A 26,442-nucleotide genomic window follows, 5' to 3' on the forward strand; every position below is an offset into this window, starting at 1 on the left:
GGGAGGATGTGAAAAGGGAGGGGAAAAGACTGCTTCAGAGAGAGGGGTTTTGAAGAAAAGGTGAGAGACAGATGGCGTGTCTTTGTGTGAGACAACGGTGTGTGTGCCCGCCACTGGCGGTTTATGGTCAAGGGCGCTGGGGCTCCGCCCCCTTTACTTTCCTGCCAGGGCATACCATTGACAAAATAAAGAAAAGTGTTTCAATCTGCTTCTTTAAAAAAACTATTTAAATAAAAAACTGACACACGTTTCATGCTTGTGGCCGGTACTGCTGCACAGTGTTACTCACCTGCATGTTTGTTTTTTGCACTGATGAGTCGAGTGACACACTGCCTTCTACGTCCAAAGTCAACAACATTTGCCGTGCTGACGATCTCACAGTCTTGAGGCCTGTGAGGTCATCAGCTCGGCAAAAACATCGCCTCGAGGATCAGACTCCACCCCCTGAAGGCATGGGGGTAAAGAAAGCCCTGGGCGCAGCGCCAGGGTCTTCATGTCAATCATGGTGTGGCGATTATGGTCACCACACCCTTTCCCAACTCGTCGCAGAGTGGGGTGTGTCCCACCCTGTGATGAGCTGGGGAAGGGTGGAGTAGAGCATGCAGACGGGAAGCTGAGAAATCGAGTCTGTGGGGTATGTCATCAGTACTTTTGAAAACACTGCGCAGATTCGAGGTGTCTGCTTCCCGCATTGCAGGACCGTGGGGGCCATTTGAACTCCAGTTTGTGTAGTTTCACTGGAAGCCGGGAGCTGAGCAGCAGACAAAGTAGTGCACATTAGAGGTGCGTGTGTCTGTTAAAGCTTCCATCCAGTCACAACAGTGCCCTACAGCCCCTAAGCCTTCCGTGGTAAATAAAGGAAAAAATGTATTAACTGGCCTCGCTAGCCCCCAAAATGTTGAAAACAATAATCCAGGTGATCAGGTCAATATAAATGTATTAGTCGACCTGGAAGGTTGATGGCTAAATGTGTATTATCGGCATAATAAACAGTTTTCAGCAAATCCCCATAGCTCCCTACACCTGATTGAGAGCGTGCACATTGGCAATGTGTTATGCCTATTATATTTTTTTCAAGTTTTCAGCAGGGCTCGCTCGATTGCTGCTCTCTGCTTCCCTGTGCATTTATCTTTTGCGCCTCTCTGTTGTTGAACCTCGCTGTCCATTAATCACTCAAAGTTGGCCAGCTTGGCATCAGCTTCGGGCGAATGTAAAGGTCTGCATTGAGGATGTACACAGATTGTGGAGCAAAGGGTTTGTAAACGCACTATCTAGACGGACACACTAGGCCTGGGATTGGTTCTGTTTAGGTGAATTTGAAGGCATGGCTGAACTGTTGGGAGCAGTTTGGGGGCAGCAGTTTCTCTAAATCAAACATATCAATATTGCCAGTGATTATCCTCAATATCTGACATGCATTTTATTTAGCCATCTTGCATCTACGTTGGGCAGCCCTGTTCTGGAGCAGCTGCAAAAACCCTTGCTAAACAAGCTCAAAACACACAAGAAATCGTCACCAATATGACGGAGCAAGCAGGGTGTGTGACATGAATAAAGCAATTGAATGTCACGACCTCTGCAAAACTCATGCCCTCCCACGCTTTGTTTTTGGTCAGTTTTTCCATTATGCTGGCTGCTTTTTGCACCTTTAGAGTGTTGGTGTGCTAACACCTACCTTCTTTAAAAATAAGCTTTTCTTAACATTTTCCCGATGGTCCGTGAGTCCTAGGGTCACGTCTCTTTTATAAATTTGATTCTAATGGACAGGTCCACTAAAACTCGTCTTTACGGCTTGCAAGACTAGTGTTGGCTAGAGATAGGTTATTACTTCATGGAAAATTCTCTGCACTTAATTCTTTGTAGAGTAGGACCTTTACTCACTGGGGTCATACGGCCAGGTTATGCCTATTATCTAAGTTTAGTGTTTAATTTAGGGCATCACTAGTATAACATGTTACTACTGCTGTGGTCACATTTTAAGAACATTGTTCTGACACACCATATTCTCTTGTAGGCTATACTCTGTGAGAATCCTCCTCCTACTGGAGAACTTTCCCATAAAAAACAAATGTTCTTAATCAGGTACATTTGATGGACTGACTCCTAAGTATCTGAGTGCACCTAAGGGTACAGCTTTGCTGATATACCCTTACATTTCTTTTTTAGAACTTACAATTGTCACCGTTAAATAGACGGCCATTGAAGGATCGTATCTACCATTAAAAAATTTTGGTAAGCCAGCCACTTTTTACTCTTATGCCACTCAGCCCGGGCCTGGTGTCGATACAACTCACGGGTGACTCACTGATCCTTTTGGATACTGTGAGCACTAGTTATGATTTCACAGCACATGTTTTGCTAATGTTTCTCACCAATTATTTTCATGTTTGTCCTTTCTCATCCTTTTTCCTCTTTTCACCTCTGCTATTCACCATACCACTCCTTAATTGTCCACACTGGCTTTCTATGACCCTAGATTTTCCTCTTTCTTCATGGTCACTTGGTGTCTTTCCGTTAATATTCGCTGTTATAGTTGTAACATGTATTTTGTGACATATACATGTAGTTCTTGTCAATACACTAAAGTTTGGTCAATATTGTATGCCATTACAGCCCTGAAGAAGCCCATGTTTGAGTGAAACGCGTTGGCTGGTTTCATCATCTGCATACTTTGCACAGCTGAAAATAAAAGACGAATAACAGCATTTGAATATGTTGTCTCATTGAATGTTTACGCGTTGTTCTGTTTCTATATGTTGCCTCTCATCCAATTTGTTTGTGATTCTTTTTCATGGTCTATAAGTAGCAGGCCACTTGAGGTGGGCAATATACTACTTTAATTTTGTGACAAGCCCTGGTAGTGCAGTCCTCAAAGACTCAGCTGCTTAGTGCTGCGTTAATCCAGTTTTGGTCCTACTCTAATAGGAACTGTAAAATGTACACTGTACAAGCAAACCAAGGCCAGGTTTGCCCTGATGGCGGCCATCAGCCGGGTGCGAAAGCGGTCTTGGACTATTTAGGTTTAGGGAGGACCTGGCTGTGCATTTCTGGCCAGGCTGTTACTATTAGAGCAAGGTCAACACTGATTTAGATATGGCTGGGAGCAAATTAGGTGGCATGGTGGGCAAAGAAAAGATGGATTAGAATGCAACCATTCCTCTCATTACTTTTTGTATGTTTGATGTAATGCACATGAAGATTAGCTCTGTAGTCTAAATTCAGAGCTTGAGGGACTGTGTAATCTGTGGGAAAGCTCTGACCCATATGGACTGATGAAGACAGGAGACCATGTTGAAGCAAGATGTGGCGGGGTTGCCTTCAAAACCACATTAAAGAGGAAGAGATGCATCTTTTTATTGTCTAAAGGAAGGTGCTACAGAAAGGCACTGGATTCAATCTCTTTGTGGGATTCTCACACTTGTCACAGAGGAGTGGGAAGGAAATCCAAGATCTTTCAGAGGTGATGGCATTAGCACTTTGAAGGCAAATGTCCCCGTTCATGCACAAGGCACAGAGTTACCTCTAAGAGAGCCAGGAACTCATGAGAGAGATTAGGATGATCTAATCATGGAACCCATAAAGCTGTATGCTTTAAAGAAAAAGTAGCAGGTCACTCTGTTATTTTAAAGAACATCAGTAATGCGTTCCTTGAATGATCGTACTAAAAGATGAACAATATTTATTTGAAAGTGGTGTACTGCTTTTATCGTATATTTTTCATTTAAAATATTTGGCTTCTTTTGTATTCCAATATTTTGTTGAAAAGTGAGGGAATTTACAATGAGCAAAGATGTATATCATTATTTAGGTTTTGGCAAGAATGCCATGGGTCTACCGATGAGGTGAAAAAAAACCACTCCACTAAAGTTGTGGCACAGAGTCAGGCTCATTAAGCATACTGCATCATGGAGGAAGAGGCTACTTCTGGTAAATAATCAATTGTGGGAGGTGGTGAATTGCACAGCGACTCCAGCCCCCACTAATAACTCCACCACTTTTCACCCACCGACGGTGACTCATCCTCATGTCTGCTGACAGCTCCTGTCCCACTTGTAGGCAGTTTGTAGGTATTTGAAATGTACTGCTTGTCCAGGTGTAGATTTCCATTACTCTCATGAGACCTGTTTCTGATGTTCTGGGGATTTCCTCAGCTGCATTTTATGTATGGATTTTTGACAGCCCATACTGGTCTACAAGGAGGTCTGTCGCATATAGGAGGCAACATTGAAAAGGGTTGCAGATTCTGCAGGTAGGTCTTCCCACATCTTTAGCAGTCCTTCACATGCAGAAATGGTATTCATGATGGCAGAGCTGATGGCACCTTTTCTTGTCCTCTAACTTGGTAAAGAAACACTTATGTGGGTGGACAACACATCTGACACTTTTTGGCAAATGCCCCCTATCATCCACCTTTAAATCAAGCCCTAAAAGTATGAAGTGACTATGGATCTGCGTGGTTCTTCTTTTAAACCTGTAAATGTATGTGTGAATGTAGTGTACATGTGTACACCACCCTATTTGTGTTATACAAATACTATTGAAATTCTTAACGAAATAACACAATCATCCCTATTAAAGGTTATTAGAACTTACCCCAGTATTGGCACTTTCATAGATTCCCATGCTTTGTATCATTCCCCGTCGTTGGAATGGGAGTCTCAGTAACAAAAATACCATAGCTGTAGGTACAAAAGACAATGGAAAAAAGGCCTAGGCCTCATTCCCTTTTGTAGCATATCACCCTCTTTGTATAAAAGAGACCAAACTTTGGCATGAGCCAATAAGAAGTGCCTCACCACTTAGAACCTTCCTGAAGGAACCTCAGAGCCTCAGGTTTTCTACCGCACGTTGTGCTAGGGAGTCTCCTTTGAGCTCTGCTCAACTTCTACTCTTCAAAAGGATTACTTCAGGATTTTCTTCAGAATCTTCCAGATTCACTTCAGGATTGTTGCTGCCTTCCAGGATGTCGGAAATTGAGAAGAAAAAAGCCCTTTTCAAGCCTTGTTCCACCTGTGTCAAGAAAAGGCTTTTTGTGGAGGATAAGCATAAGGACTGCATTTATTGCCTCTATCCTGACCACCAGGCTGCTGACTGTAAGATCTGTCGCACCTTTTCCACCAAAACCCTCCGGGACCGTGAGGGTAGGCTCCTGACATGGCTTCAAAAGCTTAAATCAAGGAAGGATACTGTCTCAAGTGACAGTGAGGATGCAGAATCGATGTCCTCTACAAGAAGGTCAGTGAAGAGGGGTAGTGGTTCCCCTTCTCCTTCTTTGGGAAGATCTTCAAAGGCCTCTAAAAAGACCCCCAGTGAGTCTGATAGCCCAGGTCCCAGCAAATCTCTTCACAAAAGTGTAAAGGAGAGGAATGGACCTTCTACGCCTTCTACAGGTGAGAAGACTGCAACAGCCTTCAAAACACCTTCATCCCAGTCTTCTAAGAGGGGTTCTAAGTCCTCGACGACGAAGACGTCGACGGCGGAAGGCCCGTCGACGAAGACACCTAAATCATTTTCGACGTCGTCGAAGACTCCGTCGACAGGGGGTTCGTCTACGACGCTACCGTCGACGGCAGAGTCCTCTCCGTCGACGGAGAAACCAAAGACGCCGACGAAGAAGGTACCAGCAACAAAGGTGTCGACGAAGGAGTCGTCGACGACGAAGGTCCCGTCGACGATGAAGGTTCCGTCAATGACGAAAGTCCCGTCAACGACGAAGGTCCCGTCGATGACAAAAGTCCCGTCGACGACGAAAGCCCCGTCGACGACAAAAGTCCTGTCGACCACAAAAGTCCCGTCGACGATGAAGGCTGCGATGGTGCCGACGACGATGTTACCGACGGCGACGATGACGACGATGTCCACGACTACGGTCTCGTCAACGAGGGCGTCGACGACTACTATGGTGACTATGACAACGGCTGGCGTGTCGACAGTTTCATCGTCGATGACGTCCACGACGCCTATCTCGATGGCGCACATACAACCGTCGACTACGGAACCGACAATATTATCCACAGAAAAGAGGATTACCATTTCTGTGACGCGGATCACGCCAGAAATGACTTCTCCGAGGACTGTGTCCCCTCTGTTACCAACCATGCTCCTTCAAGAGGAAGAGTCAGAGGAGGATGAACAAGATGCATATAGCTATGCCAATAGTCCCTCCCAGCTTTTTGTCAAATGCCAGGACACTGACTCAGAGGGCGAATACGGCCACGAGGCGAGTGGTCATCTTCAGCTGCAGCAGCAGCAACCTGAACAGGAAATGGTTACAGTGCCAGCATCTTTCCTTCAAGATCTGCATAAGATGCTACAGGACTATAAATCTAAGGCAAGTAGGCCTCGTCCAGTTACGTCAACGCCTGCTACGCCTTCAAGGACTCCGGCTTCATTGGTGCCACCTACTTTTCCGGCTTAAGCTTCCCCTCAGCCTCAAGCGTCCTTCCAACAGGATTCCTCTGGATTGCCCGGGACCCATGACGTTGATGATTCCTCGGATGAGGACCAGCAGTCAGATCATGTCTCTAATCCCGACACGGAATATGATGAATATGTTATTGAGCATCCCGCATCTCCAATTCCGGACCCGGCGGACTCCCCGCCAGCGGACATTGGTGGCTTCCATCAGCTGATGGAGAGAGCTGCTGCAAGATTTAAATTGGCAATGCCTAAGGTTACCACAGATTGTTTCTTATATGATTTTAAGGAACCCTTTCGGAAAACTGCCAGGTCCATTCCTATTGTGGATCACCTATGGAAAGAGGGCATAAAGGCAATGAAACACCCGGCGATGGTGGTCCCGGTGCTACCGCGTCTCGATAAAAAGTACAAGGCGACCGATGATGCTCCTGCGGCCTTGACAGGTCACCCAAGACCAGACTCTGTGATCTCGCAGGCGGCGCAGAGGAAATCACGTAACCCTTCTGCACCACTAACAACTCCTCCGGACAAGGAAGGGTGGAGGTTGGATAATGTGGGAAAAGATTCTCATCGATGGCAAGTTTGCTGGTTCGAGCGGCTAATGCCTTAGCGATCCTGGGTAGGTGCGACCGCCAACTCTGGTGCGATGTTGCCCCGTACCTTGACCAGCTGCCTCCGGAATCTACGTCTGAGGCAAAGAAGATTTTGCAGGAAGGAGAGGCGACGTCGATGGAAATCATCGATTATGCAATAGATATTGCAACTACTGCATTCCGTTCATTGGCTGGAGCGGCAGTACTCCGTCGCCAAGGATGGCTTAAGGCTACTTGGTTCCGGCCCGAGATCCAGAATAAGGTCTTGGATCTCCCCTTTGATGGAGAAGCATTGTTCGGCAAACTCATTGACGACACCCTGCAACATATAAAAAAGGACACAGAGACTGCCAGGTCCTTGGGGACCCTTCAATACAGGAAGTCTTCTTTCAAGGGATCCAGAGGCAGGGGTGGTAATTACAGAGGATCCTTCCAACAACAACGCTATTCCACCACAGGCTCAGGTTCCCAGCAATACCGTCAGCCTTACCAGCAGCGGCAGGGCCAGTCTTCCAATTACTCCAGACCTTACAATAAAGGAAAGCAGGGGGCACGAGGACGAGATTCGTCCAAGCGCCAATAGCGGCCTCCTGGCTCTTCCTACTGGACCCTCCTTCAGGAAGTCATCAGTTGGAGGCAGGGTCAACAAACACCTTCAGAACTGGTCCAAGATAACATCGGACCGTTGGGTGCTCAACATCATTCGGAAAGGGCATACCTTGGAATTCACACAAGTCCCTCCACCCAAGCCCCCGGCAGACACTCCATCACCGGCGTCTCCTTCGGCTCGAAGTTCAACAGATGCTCCGGAAAGGAGCGATAGAGCCAAACCAAATCAAACCAAAGAGGTCAAGGATTTTATTCCAGGTTCTTCTTGGTGAAGAAGACGCTCGACAAGTGGCGCCCCATTTTAGACCTCAGGGGGCTAAACACCTATCTCATTTCTCTGTCCTTCCGGATGGTGTCCCTCCAGGACATCTTGAAGCTGATCAGCCCGGGGGATTTCATGGCCACACTCGATCTCGAGGATGCCTATTTCCACGTTCCGATTCACCCAGCGCACAGAAGGTTTCTGCGATTCACAGTAGCCAAGAGCCATTACTTTGGACTCCGCTCAGCCCCAAGAATTTTCACAAAGGTGCTGGCAGCAGTAGCAGCTTTCCTGCGAAAACACAAGTTTCAGGTCTTCCCCTATCTGGACGACTGGTTACTGAAAGCTCCGTCCAGAGAAGCAGCGCTGAAGGCGGTTCAAGCTTGTACCAATTTGTTTCAGAACCCAGGACTCACTCTGAACAACGAGAAGTCTTGCCAGGTCCCGTCCAGAAGGGCTCGTTTTCTGGGAGCCATCTTGGATTCGAAGCTATCAAGAGCTTTTCCTACTCCGGAAAGGAGGCAGAAATTACAAACCATGGCCCAAGACTTACAAACAAGAAAGTCTCTTTCAGTACGCCGCTACAAGTCTCTACTGGGAGTGATATCGTCGTGTATCCCACTAATTCCCTATTGCAGACTGAAGATGCGTCCCTTGCAGGAGCAACTAGACAATCAGTGGAAGCAAGTCCACGGTTCATTCAAGGACAGGGTGACAATCACTCTAGAGATGAAGGAAGCGGCCTTATGGTGGACAGATCAAAACAACTTGTCCCAAGGTATATCCTTCGCAAACGACCCGTCTCCACAAGTGATAACGACGAACGCGTCATTGGAGGGTTGGGGAGCAGTGATGCAGGACCGACATGTCAGCGGTCATTGGTCACCCCAGGAAAAACGCCTCCACATCAACCTGTTGGAACTTAGGGCGATACGACTGGCTCTACAAGCGTTTCTTCTTCACCTGGAAGGTTCACAAGTGCTTATCAGGACGGACAACACCACGGCCATGCACTATGTGAACAAGGAAGGAGGAACCAGATCGCGCCCATTGTCGCAAGAGGCTCAGCAGGTCTGGGAATGGGCGATCCAGCACATGATGTCACTCACAGCAGAACACTTGCCAGGCGTCCTAAACGAAAACGCCGACAGACTGAGCAGGTCATCCTCGGTCAGCCACGAATGGGAGTTGAATCAGAAGGTCTTGGAACAAGTTTTCAGCCTGTGGGGCAGGCCGGACATCGACCTTTTTGCCACTCCGACCAACAAGAAATGCCGGTCTTACGCAAGCAGGCTTCCCCATCAAGATTCACTGGGAAATGCCCTTTCGATAGCCTGGTCGAAGACATTTGTCTACGCTTTTCCTCCCATTCCTCTGATACTCAAGGTGGAACCGTGCAGGATGATCCTGATAGCCCCGGCTTGGTCGAGGCATTTCTGGTACACGGAGCTCCATCTGTTGTCGATAGCTCCTCCCTTACCTTTGAGGATTCTGCTGGATCTTCTCACGATGTCCGGCGGACAAATTTTGCACCTAGATCCTCAGTCGTTACACCTGACTGCATGGCTCCTGAACAGCGAGAATTTATGAACCTGCCATTGTCAAGGGAGGTTAAGGAAGTTCTCTCCCAAGCAAGGGCTCCTTCAACGAACAAAACTTACCGCCTTAAGTGGAAAAGATTTTGTTGTTGGTGTCGAAAACAAAGCATTGATCCATTCAATTCCAAGCCTCATCAGATCCTACCTTACCTGCTGTCTTTGGCCAAATCTGGACTAGCCCATTCATCAATTAAGGTCCATTTGGCTGCTTTGTCACGGTTCAGAAGGACAGAATCCGGGCCTTCCTTGTGGTCTTCCAGGATAATCAAGCAATTTCTTAAGGGCTTGTTCAGGGTCTATCCACCGGTGAGACCGCCTCCTCCTACATGGCATTTGAATCTGGTCCTTTCTCAACTTATGAAGGGTCCATTTGAACCAGTCCATTGTTCTGACATCAAATATCTTTCGTGGAAATTGGCTCTCCTCCTTGCTCTCACGTCGGCTCGGCGTGTAGGAGAATTACAAGCTTTGACCATCCAAGAACCTTTCCTTCAATTCAAGAGGAACACTGTGATCATGAGGACTAACCCTAGGTTCATGCCAAAGGTTCCCTCGGATTTCCACTTGAATGAACCGGTCATTCTGAAGGAGTTCTTCCCTCAACCTTCTACGCCAGCAGAGAAAGCATTGCATTCGTTGGATAGGCAGCGATGCTTGAAATTCTATTTGGAACGTACTAGAGGTTTTCGAAAATCTTCTTCAACTGTTTGTGGCCTTTGGGGGACCGAGTAAGGGCCTTCCACTATCCAAACAGGGTGTTTCGAGATGGATCACGACTGCCATTTTACATTGTCACAAGGCTGCAGGAAAACCTCTGACTGGGAAGATACGAGCACATTCCCAAGATCTGTGGCTTCTTCAACAGCCCTCTTCGCGGGGGTGCAAATTAAGGATATCTGCAGAGCTGCTACCTGGAGAAGCGTTCACACCTTTACCTAGCATTACTGCTTGGAATCTCTGCAACAAGATGATGCAGCAGAGGTCCTGAGGAACCTCTTCCACTAACGGTGAGCTTTCCTTTCTTTCCCACCTTCCATTTTTCACATTTTGTATCTAATGTCATGTTGTCTGTTGCTATAATTTACGATGCAAAATGTGATTATCTTGCCAACTGCTTGCTACTGTTATACAAAGCATGGGAATCTATGAAAGTTCCAATACTGGGGTAAGAAAACAAGTTACTTACCTGTAACTTTAGTTCCCGAGTATTGGTAACTTTCATAGATTCCCATGCGCCCACCCACCTCCCCGGGGAAAGCTCAGCCTACAACAGATATGGTATCTAAGTACACAAGGGCTACGTAAATCTGAGGCTCTGAGGTTCCTTCAGGAAGGTTCTAAGTGGTGAGGCACTTCTGATTGGCTGATGCCAAAGTTTGGTCTCTTTTATACAAAGAGGGTGATATGCTACAAAAGGGAATGAGGCCTAGGCCTTTTTTCCATTGTCTTTGTACCTACAGCTATGGTATTTTTGTTACCGAGACTCCCATTCCGACGACGGGGAATGATACAAAGCATGGGAATCTATGAAAGTTACCAATACTGGGGAACTAAAGTTACAGGTAAGTAACTTGTTTTCATTGGAATGATGAGAGCTCCTTTGAAAACCATGGAGTGCTTTGGCTTTTAATCGCCGGTAGAAGCTTAGATCATCAACATTCCAATGTTTAACAAAGGCCTCCTGGAGCCCAAGGGGTGTGAGCCCTTTTGATTTACAAATTAGATCATTCTGCCCACTAGGGGCAGAATGTTCTAATAGCCTTAGCGCCCTCTGTATGCTGGAGCGGGCCTTTAATGGCCGGTAGAGCCCACTGAAGTGGCCTCTAAAGCTATAATAAAATGGCTTGACCATTGTTTAAATAATTTACACTGCCCTAACTGCACATGCAAAAACCGCTGGACTGTGAAGTATAGTACATTCATTTGCTGTGTATGGCACCATTAAAGGCAACAAAAAATGACAAGCTACATCCTCTACCGTAACCCACAGACTCACAAGTGACTCTCATAATCTAAACTTTCTTATAGATGCCATAGTAACTGAAGGTGGAGAAAATTTCAGTGTTGGCCAGAGACAGCTCTTCTGCTTGGCAAGGGCATTTGTTCGCAAAAGCAGCATACTTATCATGGATGAAGCTACAGCCTCTATTGACATGGCCACCGTGAGTAAACATTTTGTTTTATTGCACAATTATCTGTTTTTGTTAGTAGTAGGACATCTTATCTCATGGCCCGTAAAAATCAGTTTAAAAACGTATAAAAAATAACAAAAAAAGTCATTTGTACAGTGTAGTAGATGGCATGGTTTGCTTATAGCAAAATGTTTTTAATGAACATAACTAAATAGTTCATTTGTAGCTTGCAACCCCATCGACTCAAAAACAGAACAAGGATTTCAGGAAGTGACAGCACTTGCACCATATTAAACATGTCTCTCTTGACGTCCCTCCACTTGCACCATATTAAACATGTCTTGACGTCCCCCCACTAGCGCTCAGTGAAATCAAGAATTTAGTTAAAAAGTCAATTTTTGCCTATTCGGGTTACTGAAAACAAAGGGCAGGATACCTGTATAAACCTGCTCCTCATTACACACTTGCAGTTTTCTACACCAAGCCCTTTGCCACAATGAATCCAGCAACACTGTCTCCATTTGATAAAGCAAAGTCGCAGATTTCTGGAGATCTTCAGAACGCTGTAGATCTGTCTCGATTTAGAAAAATTGTAATTCTTACTTGTTTAGGCACTTAAGTGAGCATTCACTGACTGCCATCACAGGCCAGCATCTGATGATTGCTGGACCATGCTCACAGTCAAAGGCCCTTTAACAGCCTTCTAATATGTTCTACACCTGTTTTCAGCATAGTTATGCTGTGTTACAGCAATATAAGGCCCTGAGCAACATATATAAATAGATTAACTCAGAAATAACTATTTCTAGAGCAACTGCTCTGTCTTCCTTGTCAAAGACCAGTAAAATAGTGGTAAAGAACACGTTTGTGAGAAGCAGAGGCAAAAACTGGCATAAACAAGGTAAATCCTGTTAGACTGCAGTCATATACAGGTAATAACAAAAATGTATTTTGCTAATAGTCCCTATTGTTGACAACGTTTTGATTCTACCAAAGGTAGGGAATCATCATCAGGACCAGAAAGAGGAAGAAGTCACTTGCAGTTTATTGTTGTACCAAACAATCGATGATCATCTTCTGGGAATCTAGAAAGTAGAGAAAATACACCTCTTCCTCAGCCCCATGAGACTAATGAACAACACATATAGCCAAGGCTTACTTGTTCATGATTCTATCCCTTTAGTAAGATGTGAGGTCCATGTTCAAAGTGATTTCAGACAATTAAGTTTGTAGTGGCACTTTATAAAATGCAAACATAAATAAATTGAGCATGAAATTTATGGTAAGTGTTATGAATGCTCTATAGTTTCCCATAAATATAAGTGCTAGCCCTAGATATTATTCAAGAGCTGGTAGTTGTTACCATTATTTAAGGAGTTCAAGTTGCATGCAGTAATGGGTTATGCCAATTACAATACTATCTAGGGCTACCCATTCATTTTTTATTTCATAAATGCATAAATTTGTTTGCAATGTATTTCTAGGTGTGAACTTAAAATGAGTATTTTGTGCTTCCTAAACAAATCTGATCATTTGTATTTTGGATTTAATTTTAGGAAAATATTTTGCAGAAGGTGGTTATGACGGCCTTTTCTGACCGAACAGTGGTTACAATAGCAGTAAGTATGACTCTACAGTATTGTGAGAATTCCACCTGGCAGACTTAATACTAAGGGTCTGAATGTGAACCGCCAGAGTCTTGGTGGCAGTTCGCGCACCGCCGTACTGGAGGTCCGACCTCTGTATTATAAGTGTGCCGGTTGGACCACCACAGGACCTCTGCAACTGCTGGGGATCCGTGATCCCGCTGTGGTGGCGCAGTGGTCAGAGGCTGCAATATGCTGGTGGTGCCACGGCATCACCACCAAGCATGCTATCAGTTTCCTTAAAGCAACCCTTTTCATGGCAGTAAGGCCGCCATGAAAAGGGTTGTGTTGAGGAAACTGGTAATATGCTTTGTCTGTGGGTGCAAGTAGGAGGGCACACAATGTGCCCACTGTCAGTATGCACACCTAGTTCCTACATGGCATGGACTGCACAGTCCACGCCATGCAGGAACGTGCTTCAGTGCACCCATGGCACTGCCTTTCTAAGGCTCACATATGAGCCTCTGAAAGACACCGCCTTGGGATCGCCTAAGCAGGACCACTTGACCTAGATTCCAGTTGTAATCCGACAGGCAGTCGGACTACAGGTTTGGCAGTGAGCAACGAGGCGCTGGTGTGGCGGCCTGCTGCACACCGCCAAACTTGTAATCAGGCCCTGAGAGTGGCCAAAGATTCTTGGCTAGGGTGTATTTTCAGGAGCACAGCTCACAGACATTATCCAAAGAACCTCAACTGTTATTTTCACACATATAAGAAGTTTTAACTTGTTGACTTGTTGTATCGTAAAGTGGGTTGTGGGCAGTGCTTAATTTGTGCCGGAGCTTTCCGGTGCTTAGCACCGGCACTTATTTCTTAGGGCCGGGTCTACACTCCATTTTGACCTCTTTATGTTCACACAGGAAAACGGCGTAAAAAATTCAATTTGGATGCGGCATAGGCGCATGCTTTATTATGAGGCACATTCCGCCACTGGGACTGCCCGGGAGCAAACAGCTGAGCAGTGCATATCAATGCTCCTGCCTAAGGCCAATAATGGAATATACATTGTTCTCCCTGGCTGCTGGCTCTAATCACGTCCCTTTTCCCTCCTGCTTGAAAAGCTGCGCAGCCCCCGGAGCAGGTCAGCATTCTGGAAAAGGCACCTCCCCCCATTCTCTAACTTCCGCCCGCCCGCCTCTCCGCTTCTGCCTCCTGCCCCTACAGTGATCCTGACGTCAATACGATAGCGGAAATAGGCGGGCATTTTTATTTCTAGAGGGAACATTTGAAAATAAATTATACCGTGGCCCCCGGCCTGCACCTCTAATCCTGAACCCTGTCTGCCACGGTGCCACCGGACTGCCCTTGCAAGCCCCGGGAGCAACCACTGTAAGAAGCGGGGCAAGTGCAAGGTGCAGCACCTTCTATATCCTGTTTCCTGTGCCTTTTCAAGACTCGGCTACACAGGGCTGAGGGCTCCGAAGATCGTGGGTTTGAGGCTGAACAGTTGGCTGCTTCTCTGGGTGGCTGAGGGGCTCCTGGGCTCTCTCTGTGTGTCTCCGTCACTGAGAGCAGTATGGCCCGCCACGCAGCACTCCACATCGCTGGTTTCCAATGTTACTGCTCCCGCTGCTCTTCCTGGCACTGTAGGGCCTCCAGGCTTAACATCCCGAGGGTGCTGCTTCCCTACTCTGCGGCAGTGGTATGAGAATCAGCTTCACGCTGGATGATGGAGGCCATTGAGGGCAACTACTGATGGTGAGTGCTGAGGTTTCTATCCATACACAGCTCTACCAATCACCGATCACAGGGATCCTTCCTACCAGCGCACTTGAGACTACACTCAGCGTGGGTAATAATGCACCTTTACAACGACCCTCTTCCCCACCCCCTCTAACGCAGCGCTGGCCGCACACACAGTGCTCACAGGCTCCTTTCACGGTCACCGTTAAATTGCCACTGGCGACCAATTTGCTCCAATGCACCTCAATCTTTGCCCCCAGGCACCCTTTTCTAATCAGGAAACTACACACAAACCTGCCTGTGCCCCCCACTTCTTGTCTGCTATGCCGCGTTATTTTAGTGCCCAAGCTTAGACCCACCAATGTACCTCCACCCTGCCCCAGAGGCCCTCGGTTTATTCCATTACTAAATTCAGAGGTAACTGTAATGTATAAAAAAAAAGCATATCAGTACCCAGATAACCTGGGTCTTCCGCTAATGCGCAATTAGGCCCTAAATCACCCCGTGGATAATGTGCAATCCCAAACGTAATCACTTACAGACCTTCGCCAAAGTTAAAAATGAATAAAATGACAAACTCGTGATTAGTGAAAACCTAATGTGCTCCATGCAAAATCATTTTTTACTGTGCAAAGTACTCCATGCTGCCAACTGAATCAAAAACATACACAGCATACCTAAAATTGTGCCCCATGCAAAACCATACTACTACATGCTCCAAAGTCCAATAAAAACTCATGAAAACAAACTTTCTACCATGTGCTCTATAACTCTCATAGTGCATAAATTGCACGTGCAGCGCTCTGCCTAGTCGCCTTAACCGTATCTTTCTGGTGTCTTGCCCTGGATATTCCTGTCTTAAGTCCAAATGATAGCTCTGCCGATGCACCTCATTCCTGGCTATCTGCATTCCATTATGCAGCACGGGGGCAAGCCGCAGCTGTGTCAGAACCCGCTCAGCCCCTTTAGCAGAGTACAGTGAAGTACAATTGCTTTTAGATGACAGTCCCGGGACACGGTGTGTGCTGGGGGTGGGGGTCGGAGGGAGACACCGGCCACATTGTACATGGAGAGCAGCAATTTGCCGATCATTAACGCATTAGTAAGCTACTCATTTGTCTGGGTGGGGGAGGGACATGTCTGCTGTGAAACGTGGGATGGGGAAGTAATGGTTACTGCACTCTTGAGATAGTATGCTTAATGTTCTGGTATGTTTCAATGGTGCTGTTGGTCCACAGTTTTTTGTCCTTATTTCCCGTTTGTTGTACGTCACCCGATGTCTCTTAGTGTAATATTAATTATTTACTACAGCAGCCCCCCCCGCCCTTCTACTTAATACATGTATATGCCTCGGCATCACTACTTCCTCTAGTGCACACAAGTTTTTATTTTACCCTCTCGTCGGTGCAATAGACCTGTTAGTGTTTCCACCCTTTCCCTGAATTGTTACTAACAGGTGTTTGTACCTCATATTACATCTGACTTTTAGCATAGGGTGACCAGACGTCCCCGTTTTCCCAGGACGGTCCCTGTTTTTGGAGAAGTGTTCCCGTGTCCCGACACTTTTCTCCAAGTGACTCAAATGTCCCCGTTTTCAACCAGTGTCCCAGGTAAACACAGAAATGTCCCTATTTTTCATTGTTCCAGTTGAGCATGCACGTGCATGCTCTTTGCACTGGCATTTGCTAGCCTGTGATGTTTTATTGATTTTTGGCAAATATATGCTGTAGTCCTTAAAAGTGTAAATGAAATAAGAAGTACTAATGTTGATGTGTAAAGGAGAGGGGTGCCAATAAAAGACCTCAGATTTGTTGTCCGTAATGCTTCATCTTGGTCTGTGGAGGGAGCTGTCGTTGTTGTCCTTTTTCTATGTCTATGACAGCTGTCAAATAATCCTACTTTAATGTCGTTGGTTACTGAAAACCGTAGGCCTACTTCTATGTCTATGACCTGTCCCCGTTTTTTGTTTTGAGAATCTGGTCACCCTATTTTAGCAGTGCCAGTTGAGGATGTGGGAAGCTAATAAAGTGGGCGGAGCCAGTGGCGAAAATGGGTGGAGCTGGAGAAAAGTAGGTGTGGTCGCCAACAAACATTTGAGCACCTGCACTTCATATTTTACAAATTAAGCACTGGTTGTGGGTACCAATAGCTGATAGTAAACTCATTTAAATAATGTTTGATCCAAGCCAAATTCATGGAAAGGAAATGATTATTAGATGAAAAGTTGCAAATGGCAGTGTCATATGTGTGCAGCAGTATATTCCCAAATTGTTTGTGCATTACCGCAAATTACCAATATATTGTTTAAAAAATATCATGGTATAGCAATATTGTGTCAAAAATATTGATCAGTCAAAAATATCAGATAGAATGTAGAATGTAAGAATATATTTTTTGTAAAAAAGAATACAATTTGCTAAATACAATTGTATATAATGTCTTTTACTTTCATGTAGCTTTATTAAATATTGTTTAATTAATTGAATATATTTACTTTATTATATTATGTTTAGGTACTACTTTTAATATAGTAATAGTTTTTTAATATGTATTGTAAATGTTTATGTATAATTGATTTTTTTTAATGTTTAATTAAGTAATTTAATATAGATGTCGTTTGTTGGGTTTGTAGGGGAATAGGTGGGAATGTATTTAAATTATATATATTTTTTATTGTAAAGTAATTTTTTGCTAAAAAAATATTTAATTAGCAATTATGTACATTATTTAATTGCTTCATTGTTATTTCGATTATCTTTAATAGTTTGCCATTTTTAAAGTGTAATTTAAATAAAAACAATTATTTGCACTGTTCAATTTTGGAGCTCCTGATGGGTTTGCAGGTAGAGAAAGATATATGTCTAGAGGTATTTATTTTTGATATGATTGTTTTTGATTTTTATAAAATATGTGTATATTAAGTAATTATTGTAGCAAAATATGTTAATTGTTATTTAATTATTTAATTATATTTTGTGTTTTAAAATATGTTTGCAATGTTCTATATTTTAATTGTTCATTTATAATTTAGTTGAGGGTGTTGGGTTTTTAGTGGATTATGGTGGGACCTTAATGAACATATAAGTTATTGCTTTTTGTTTGCAATGAGAATTGTAGTTTAATTAAAAGATTGGTTGATAATGATGTACATTATTTAATTAATTATTTATGACAACAAATTGTTGTATTTTAATTAAAGGTTAATTTGCTGATAAGTGCATTTAAATTATTCTTTTAATGAAAGTCTTACTTACTATTTATCTTAGCTTTATTTGTTTCATTTAATTATTAATTTAATGTTAATATATTATTTAAAATGTCAGTTATTTTTTGTTTGTGTTTGCCTGGTTAGTAGGGAGGGAAGTGTGCTTAATAAAATTTTGTTAATTTTGGTTGGTTACTGTTTAATTATTTTTGTATTGCTGCTTTATCTATTATATATTTTTTAATGTATTTATAATGCATATGTTTCATATTTTAAAATTTGTTTTAATATTTTTATTTTGTCATGTATTGCAATGTTTTTTAAATGATTAGAAACTGGAATTATATATTTAACCCCTCCAAAGACTCAAACTTCCACTGCTTTTATTTAAGTTGTAGTGAAAATGGTAAATGTAACCCCTACAAAGGCCTACACTTTCCTGCTTTTCATTACCTGCGTGATTGGTATATCTAATCTCTCTAAAGCTCAGCATGTATCATGGATCATACTGTTGCTTAGACTGGGGTGGGAATGGTAAATATAACCCCTCGAAAGCCCAGCACTTTCACTGCTGTTGATTAGATTTCAGTAGGAACTGTAAATGTAACCATTTCAAAGTCTAACACTTTTTCTACTGTTCCTTAGATTGGAATGGAAATAATACACTTAACCCTTCCAAAGTCCAACAATTTCCCTAATGTTGCTTAGAGAGAAGTGGAAATTATAAATCAAACCCTTCCAAAGTCCAACACTTTCTCCACTGTTGCTTGGATTGGAATGAGAATAGACCTTGGCAGAATGACTAAACTGCCTCCTGATCATTGCCAGATCACTCTGCAAACATAATGCCGAAGTCTGGGACACCATGTGCGCCCTCTCCCCCGACGTGACCTTCGTCACATAGACCTGGCTCACCCCAGCATCTGCTCTGGTCGATGCCACCGCAACCCCAATTGGCTACAAGATGAAACACTGTGACCACACCAACTGACACGGGGACAGCAGTGCCATTGTACACAATCGATCACCTACACCATGACCAATGACAAGACCAGGCCGTTCATGGAACACATGAACATCCAGCTGCGCAAGAACGGCAAAACCACCATCAAAGGTAGCCTCACCTACAGGTCCTGAGGACCACAAACTGGCCTCAGTAATGCTATCCTAGACTTTATCACCCCACTCGCCATCGAATCTGAACACTTCATATTCCTAGGTGACCTCAAATTCCACCTGGACAACCCCACCCACACCAACTCCCCGACTTCCTACAATGATTGGACAACATTGACCTCAAGCGGCTGTTCATAGACCCCATGCACAAAGTAGGACATACACAGGAACCTGTCTTCATGTCCATCAACAGAATCAGATACAGCCACACCACGGAACTCACCTGGTTGGACCACTTCATTGTACACTTCACCATCGCCGGACCTCCCTGCACCACCCCCAGTTGCCACAGTGCCCCTTTCCGCAGCTGGACCAAGGTCACTCAGCACCAATGGACATTTGCCCTCAGCATCACCCAGCCTATCGTTACCACCAACTTGAACCAGGCAGTGGAGAATTACAATACCTGGATTATGAGTACCACTGACAGAGGCACTTACACCAAACCAGCCAGAATACACAGATCCACCAAACAAGCCAGTTGGAACACTCCAGAACTCAGCACAGCAAAACGCAGATCAAAGCAACTGGAAAGAAAGTGACAAACCAGCAGGAACAACATGGACAGAGGCACTTTTGAGTCAGCCCTCAAAAACTATCAGCGCCAGCTCAAAGCCGCGAAAAAGAGGGCACTGACACACTGGATCAACACCAGCGCCAACAAAACCAAGGAACTCTTCACCATAGTCAGAGAGTTTACCTGCCTGTTAACCACTGAAATCTCGATTCCTTCATCACAGGAACTCTGCAAAGCTCTCACCGACCACTTCCACAACAAGATAGCAACCATTTACAGAAACTTTAATTCCCAACCCACCGACCTCCTCAACATCCCATCAACCACTGCTGCGGACCACACACTCAACACATGGGAACAGCTGAGCACACCGAACACCAACACTCTAATGAACTCTAACTACACAGGAGCACCCAACGACCCATGCCACCACCGACTTTTCAACCTCAGAAGATATTAGATCAACCCCCTGCTCACCAACATCCTTAACACCTCCATCGCCACAGTTCCCAATGCCTGGAAACACAGAGAGATCAGACAACTCCTCAAGAAACCCTCTGCAGACCCTAGAAAGCTGCAGAACTACATCCCATGTCATTGCTCCTGTTTCCCGCCAAAGTACTGAAGAAGACCATCAACACCAACTCACTGAACACCTGGAGAAAAACAACCTGCTTGGACCATTCCCAATTAGGATTCAGAGCCAATCACAGCACAGAGACAGCCCTGATCGCCGGAACAGACGACATCCAGAACCTATTCAACAGAGAAGAATCAGTCACCCTTATCCTACTTGACCTCTTCGCAGCCTCTGACAGCATCTCCCACCACACACTCATCAATTGACCTCACCAGGTCGGAATCACAAACGACATGCTCAAATGGATGGCTTCCTTTCTCACGGGGAGCACCCAGAGAATCTGTCTCCCTCCCTTCACCTCTCAGCCCAAGCATACCATTTGCGGCTTCCCTCACAGCTCATCCCTCAGTCCATCCCTCTTCAACATCTACATGACACCACTCGCGTACATCTTAAGAACCCACAACATTGACATTGTCTCCTATGCCGACGACACCCAGCTTGTCTTCTTGCTCTCAGTGGACCCCACCATAACAAAGACCAACTTCCACAACAGGATGAAAAGTGTATCACCCTGGATGAAGAACAACTGCCTGAAGCTCAACACAGACAAACTGATGTACTGATCTTCTCCAGACACACCTCCCTCTGGAACGACTCCTGGTGGCCATCGGAATACGGACCCACCCCCACTCCACAACCTCTGCATCATCCTGGACATCGAACTCTGCATGAAATGTCAGGTTAATGCTGTCTCCTCAACCTGCTTCCACACTCTCCCCATGCTCCGCAAAGTCTTCATGTGGCTCCCCATCAGCACCAGGAAAACTGTGACACAGGCCCTCATCAACAGATGGCTGAACTTCGGCAACGCACTCTATTCAGGCCCAACCACCAAACTCATGAAGAGACTCCAGATGACCCAGAATGCAGAACCCAGACTGATCCTCAATATGACAAAGAGGACCCACATCATCCAGTACCTGAAAGGGCTCCATTAGCTCCCAATCCAAAAAAAATACAAATTCAAAACACTGAACCACATCTACAAAGTCCTCCATGACCAAGAACCGCCTACATGAACCATCCCCTGAATTTCCACCTACCTCCCAGGAACCTCCGCTCTGCTCACCTTGCCCTGGCACAGGTACCACACTTCTGTTGCTGTCGGACCAGAGGAAGCTCCTTCTCACTCCTCATTGCCAAGTCCTGGAACACCCTCACCCCCCCCCTAACTCCACATCTCACCCTCTCATACCCTCTTCAGAAAGGGATCAAGATCTGGCTCTTCGACTGACTCCACAGCACAGCACCTTAATACCCTCGCAGGTGATAAGCAGTGCTTCATAACTCCCATAAGATGGATTGACTGACCTTGTTTGATAATATTCTGTTCCACACTATTTTTACACTAATATTTTTGTAGTGTACATACAAAGTATGCAAGTTCAATATTTTAGTAAATTATATTTTTGACACAATATTCTTGTATCTCGATATTGTTCTTAATTGTCTGTAATACTACCTGCATTGTTATTATCCACATCACAAGGGTTCCTAACATGCCGGAATTTTTCTCCTACCTTGTGATGGACAAATTATGGGTCTTCTTTTAAAGATCGCTATGATTTGCATGAGGGTCAAGGAGCATGTGCTACAGGAAATGTTTGCAGATTTGCCCATAGGGGCTGCACAGCTTTCTTCTGTCTTCAGTGACGTTCAGTTAAGCTGCTATGCCAACTGCTGTATGACATAAATAACACTCTGGTAGCAGGGGCAGTGAAAAGTTGTTCCCTACATCGTTCATGCATGCATTTTTCAGCTCCTAACCGTACCTGGGCTCTCTTCTATCTGGTTACTGCACATCAACTGAGACCCTGAATTACTTTGTAGGCCTTTGTGTCGACCCATTTGTGGCGTATTTGCAGCACACTTCTAACGGAAAAGTAAAACAGTTGCCTTATTGCCTTCCAATTGCAATGACAGTGATGCGTTAAGGTTAGGAGATAGGGCGCTTGACTTTTCAAGTGCCCCCCCTTATTCAAGATTTGTAATAGTCCCAGACTGTAGAGAGTTTTCAAATAATCAGTTTATTCACTTACTTGTTTTGCTTTGGCCAGCTCAGGCTGACTGAAGCGAGATTGAGCAAGCATTTAGCCCCAGTTAAACTGCACAGGTCTTTGCTTTAGCGCAGAAGAATGTAATGGGCCCTAGTGCAAGCCAGGAAAATGGCCCCTTTGACTGCTGTTGCAGTAGTAAAATACAACATTTATCAGGGATCACTGGCCCCCTTGGGGCTCTAGAACCCAGTGTACTGCACCAGCTGCGACACTAGTTGCTACGTCCCTGGGCCTTTCCCTTTATGCAGCATACTCCACCTAATGTGCAGTGGAAATTGCCATTTTATGAACCCTTTATGACTGCATTGACCTTGAAGAGCGGCTGCCAGACTGATGTGATTGCAGTCTAGTGCTAGCTGACTCTGAACACCAGCCCCACGTAGCTCAGGCAGAGCAGCAAACAAAGTCACTGATCAGCACTCTGTGCCCGAATGGTTCTAACAGACGAGCTACACCACACATTGTTGGTAGAAGACTTGCTCGGATCACTAGTATGTTTGATTTTCTGGTGCAATCCTGCTGGAGACCACTTTAGCAAGTTGGGTCTGAGCTCAGGCCAAGTATCAAGGTGCAGTGAGGAGCAACATTACATGCTCCATCTATGGCTGCAATGTCCATCTGGCTCAACTGCTGAGTCTTTGCGATCACAGTATAGTGCCATCTGGCTCAGAGTTCCTGTTCCTCATAGAGCCGAAACAGGAGTGCAGTTAACATACTTAAACCTCTGTATGGACAGGCCCAAAATTCAGGCAAGAGTCCACTTGCTGCTACCTTGTTCGCTCATCTAGGCCCAGATGTAGGTAATAGCAAATTACCGAATGGTAAACACCGAATTTTACCGATTCGGTATTCATTATTCGGTAATTGCTATGTAGGTAAAATATTCAGTAAAAATACCGAATCGGTAAGATTCGGTAATTACCGATTTATTTGCCATTGATTCCTATGGGTCTTGAAGCCCATAGGATTCCATAGCAAATACCGATTCGGTAATTACCGAATCGGTAATTTTACCGATTTTACAAGGGGGACAGGGTGTCACTTTGACACCCTGTTTCACCCATGTTTCTGGCTTGTGTGCCATGTGACACACAGACATGCCCTTACACATGCCCTTACTGTGCATGTACACAGGTGTACATGCACAGATGTGCATGTACACTGGAATTCGTTATTTACCATGGAATAGTATTCCATGGTAAATAACGATTCGGTAAGGGCCTTTGGCACTGATTACAGTGCCACCTACATATGGATTTACAGAATTGGTAAAGTTACTGATTCAGTATTTTACCGATTCTGTAAATTTACCGAATCGGTAAATATACCGATTCTGTAAATATGAGGCCCCCTACATGTCAAATCCCAAATACCGGTCGGTAACGGCCGAAATCGGCCGTTACCGACCGGTATTTGGCAACCTACATCTGGCCCCTAGTCTTTTGGCTTCTCTGTTGTCAGCCAGACAGAGAGACTATTTGTTCCAAGGTTGGTCTCAAATGGAGCCTAGCCAAGGAAAAGGGTTGCCATTGATATGACCAAAGATGCTGAGTGCACAAATGAACTGAACATGGATAATTAATTCTTAGTTTTTCGGTGGAGGGAGCCCCATTGATGTTTGGCCCTGAGCCCCTAAAATACTTTGGATTTAGCCTATGACTAATATTGAACAGTAAGAGTCAGGGTGCAAGAGAAAATGAACTTTTCGGCAACTAGTATTGTTGTGGGTGCTCCACTAAAGGAAAGGCTTGATGGTCTTTTTTCCATTGCCTTTTATAAACCTATGTAAATATGGGTGTACTTGTAAAGCGCACTGTGACTCCATCGGAGTGTCCTGGCACTGAAGACCGCTGGGGAACTCGTCCTGGTTTTCCCTGTGAGATGGTCCCTTTCTGGATATCTCCAAGGTGAAACCAGGCATCCCCAGCGTCTGTGGTGGGCCGTTGTAGAGATGAGGTAAGCTTAATGCCCAGAGTTGCCGAGTATATTCCCTGGTTAGAGTAGGCACCAAGGCAAGAATTATCGAGCCCGTTTGACCCTGGTCCACGACCCTGCCGCGTCGGGAATTGAACCCTGGTCCTGGGCCGTTCTCTGCTTACAGGTCTGCCGCCTCTAACAAGTGAGCCACACCACTCCACTGTAAATGAGACAGATAGCTGAGCACATTGCAATGCACAACCTAGTAGAATATCTGCTTGCATCCATGTCTGTATGGTTAAAGAACCTAAGTGCGAGGGGGGCGTGGCTTAGCCGGGTGCAAGATGGTTGCACTCCAAGCCGCATAATCCATAACAATCCAGCTGACCTGAGGTGGTTTCACCCCCCTCATAATAGCGTGGGGTTTCCTGCACACCAGTGTGCTGAACTCTGGCCTCCGTGCCCCCACACGATGCACAGAGGCAGAGTGACCAAAGCCGGAGGCCGCGAGGACAAAGATCCAACATGGCGGGCCACCGCGCAACGCTGTGAGTTGGTCCTGTGGGCGAGTCTTGGACAAGGCGATGGTGGCGCTTCAGTGAGGAGTACCCGGGGGTCTGGGGGGCCATGGCTATTATTTCCTGGCATTGCTTGGCGCACTCTTGCGGGTGGAAGCTGTGGGCAGGATGGGGGTGCCTGCGCCGTACTGCAGGTGTGGTGCGGCGCAACTCAGAGCAGGGAGGGAGCTCTCCCTTCATGCGCTTGTAGCTTGGCAGGCCCTGCGATTGGGGTGCTGCACCTCCCTAGATTGCCTGCTCAAGGTGCACCCCACTGTTGCGTGCGGTGCCTGCCTGGGCCTCTCTTCCATCGGTGCTTGCCCGCGACCCCTGGGACTTATGAGAGGGCATTGATCAAGCTGGGACCTCTTCCTTCATGCTGACTTCTGCTGCAATTCCCGCTATATGGCATACAGACCCTGGGACAATCCTGACGCATCGGGTGCCGCTCCTGCCGCTCTGCATTCCCTGTTAAAACATGCTAGGCGGACTGTGTGGTGCATTTTCAGGCCTGGGGCTTTTCACAACACCCGCTCCTCGTTCCTGGGACCGCTTATTATACCTCTCGCAGTATGAGACAGTGTCCTCCAGCCCTTCCTTACGACTAAAAGATGCATCTGCCTGCTGCTGTTCAGAGCGACGGGGGCCTCTAAGTGGGCCCTTTCCACTTCTCCCTATGAGGAGATGCTCCTTTGCCCCCCATCTTGGCCTTCATCTTCACCAGGCTCTCCTGCCCGGCACGCTGCATACGCCTTCGCCTGCTCTCACTTCTCTGCTTCCCTTGGACCTCTGGTGGTCCGACACCTCATCACCTTCAAAATGCCTTTGTGCAACCGCTCAAGTATCAGGGCTGTTGCTGTCTCCTTGTGCATATCCTGACCCTGTTGGCCTGTGCCTCCTGATTGGTGCTCTCCTCTATCCGCCTCTCCCTTGGGGGCAGTGCTCCCGGCCCGATCCACTTCGCTGGCACCTGGCCCTCTATACGTCTCCTCCCTCAGCTCTTCGGCTGTCCCTTTGGTATGCCTGTGTTGGGGCAGTGATCCAGCCATGGGGAAGTCTGACCCTAAACAACCCAAATTGGTCTTTGATTAGCGTAGGCAAACACGCCAGGATGGGGTGACCATTGACACGGGAGAGTCTGCAACCCAGACTGATGCTGGCCCGACTTGTGAGGACGACCTCAAAGCCATCATGTTGGATGTCAAAGCTGCTGTAACGAGCATTGCCACCCGGCTCGACCCCTTGTCTGCCCGAATGGATACCGTTAAAGCCCAGGTTGACTCGCATGGTGCACAGCTGACTCAGATGGAGGCGAGAGTTTCTGATGTTGAGGACACCGCAACCTGCGATCACCACAAACTGCTCAAAATGGACAAAGCTCTAGTGGTGATAAAGAATAAAAACGAGGGTTTGGAGACGCGCTCCTG

At 45.8% G+C, this 26,442-nt stretch overlaps 1 protein-coding gene across 4 annotated transcripts in view; it reads left to right on the plus strand.

Moving 5' to 3' along the window:
• ABCC9 (ATP binding cassette subfamily C member 9) overlaps positions 1 to 26,442 on the plus strand; it is a 915,119-nt gene that overhangs the window by 860,012 nt on the left and 28,665 nt on the right. For all 4 annotated transcript variants that reach the window (XM_086920457.1, XM_086920444.1, XM_086920437.1 and 1 more), the window contains 2 exons: positions 11,511 to 11,644; positions 13,171 to 13,233. In XM_086920457.1, coding sequence (XP_086776583.1) covers positions 11,511 to 11,644; positions 13,171 to 13,233 — 197 coding nt within the window. The remainder of the gene's footprint in view (positions 1 to 11,510; positions 11,645 to 13,170; positions 13,234 to 26,442) is intronic.

Source organism: Lissotriton vulgaris, chromosome 1_1 (assembly GCF_964263255.1).
Source record: "Lissotriton vulgaris chromosome 1_1, aLisVul1.2, whole genome shotgun sequence".
Taxonomy (NCBI): Eukaryota; Metazoa; Chordata; class Amphibia; order Caudata; family Salamandridae; genus Lissotriton; species Lissotriton vulgaris.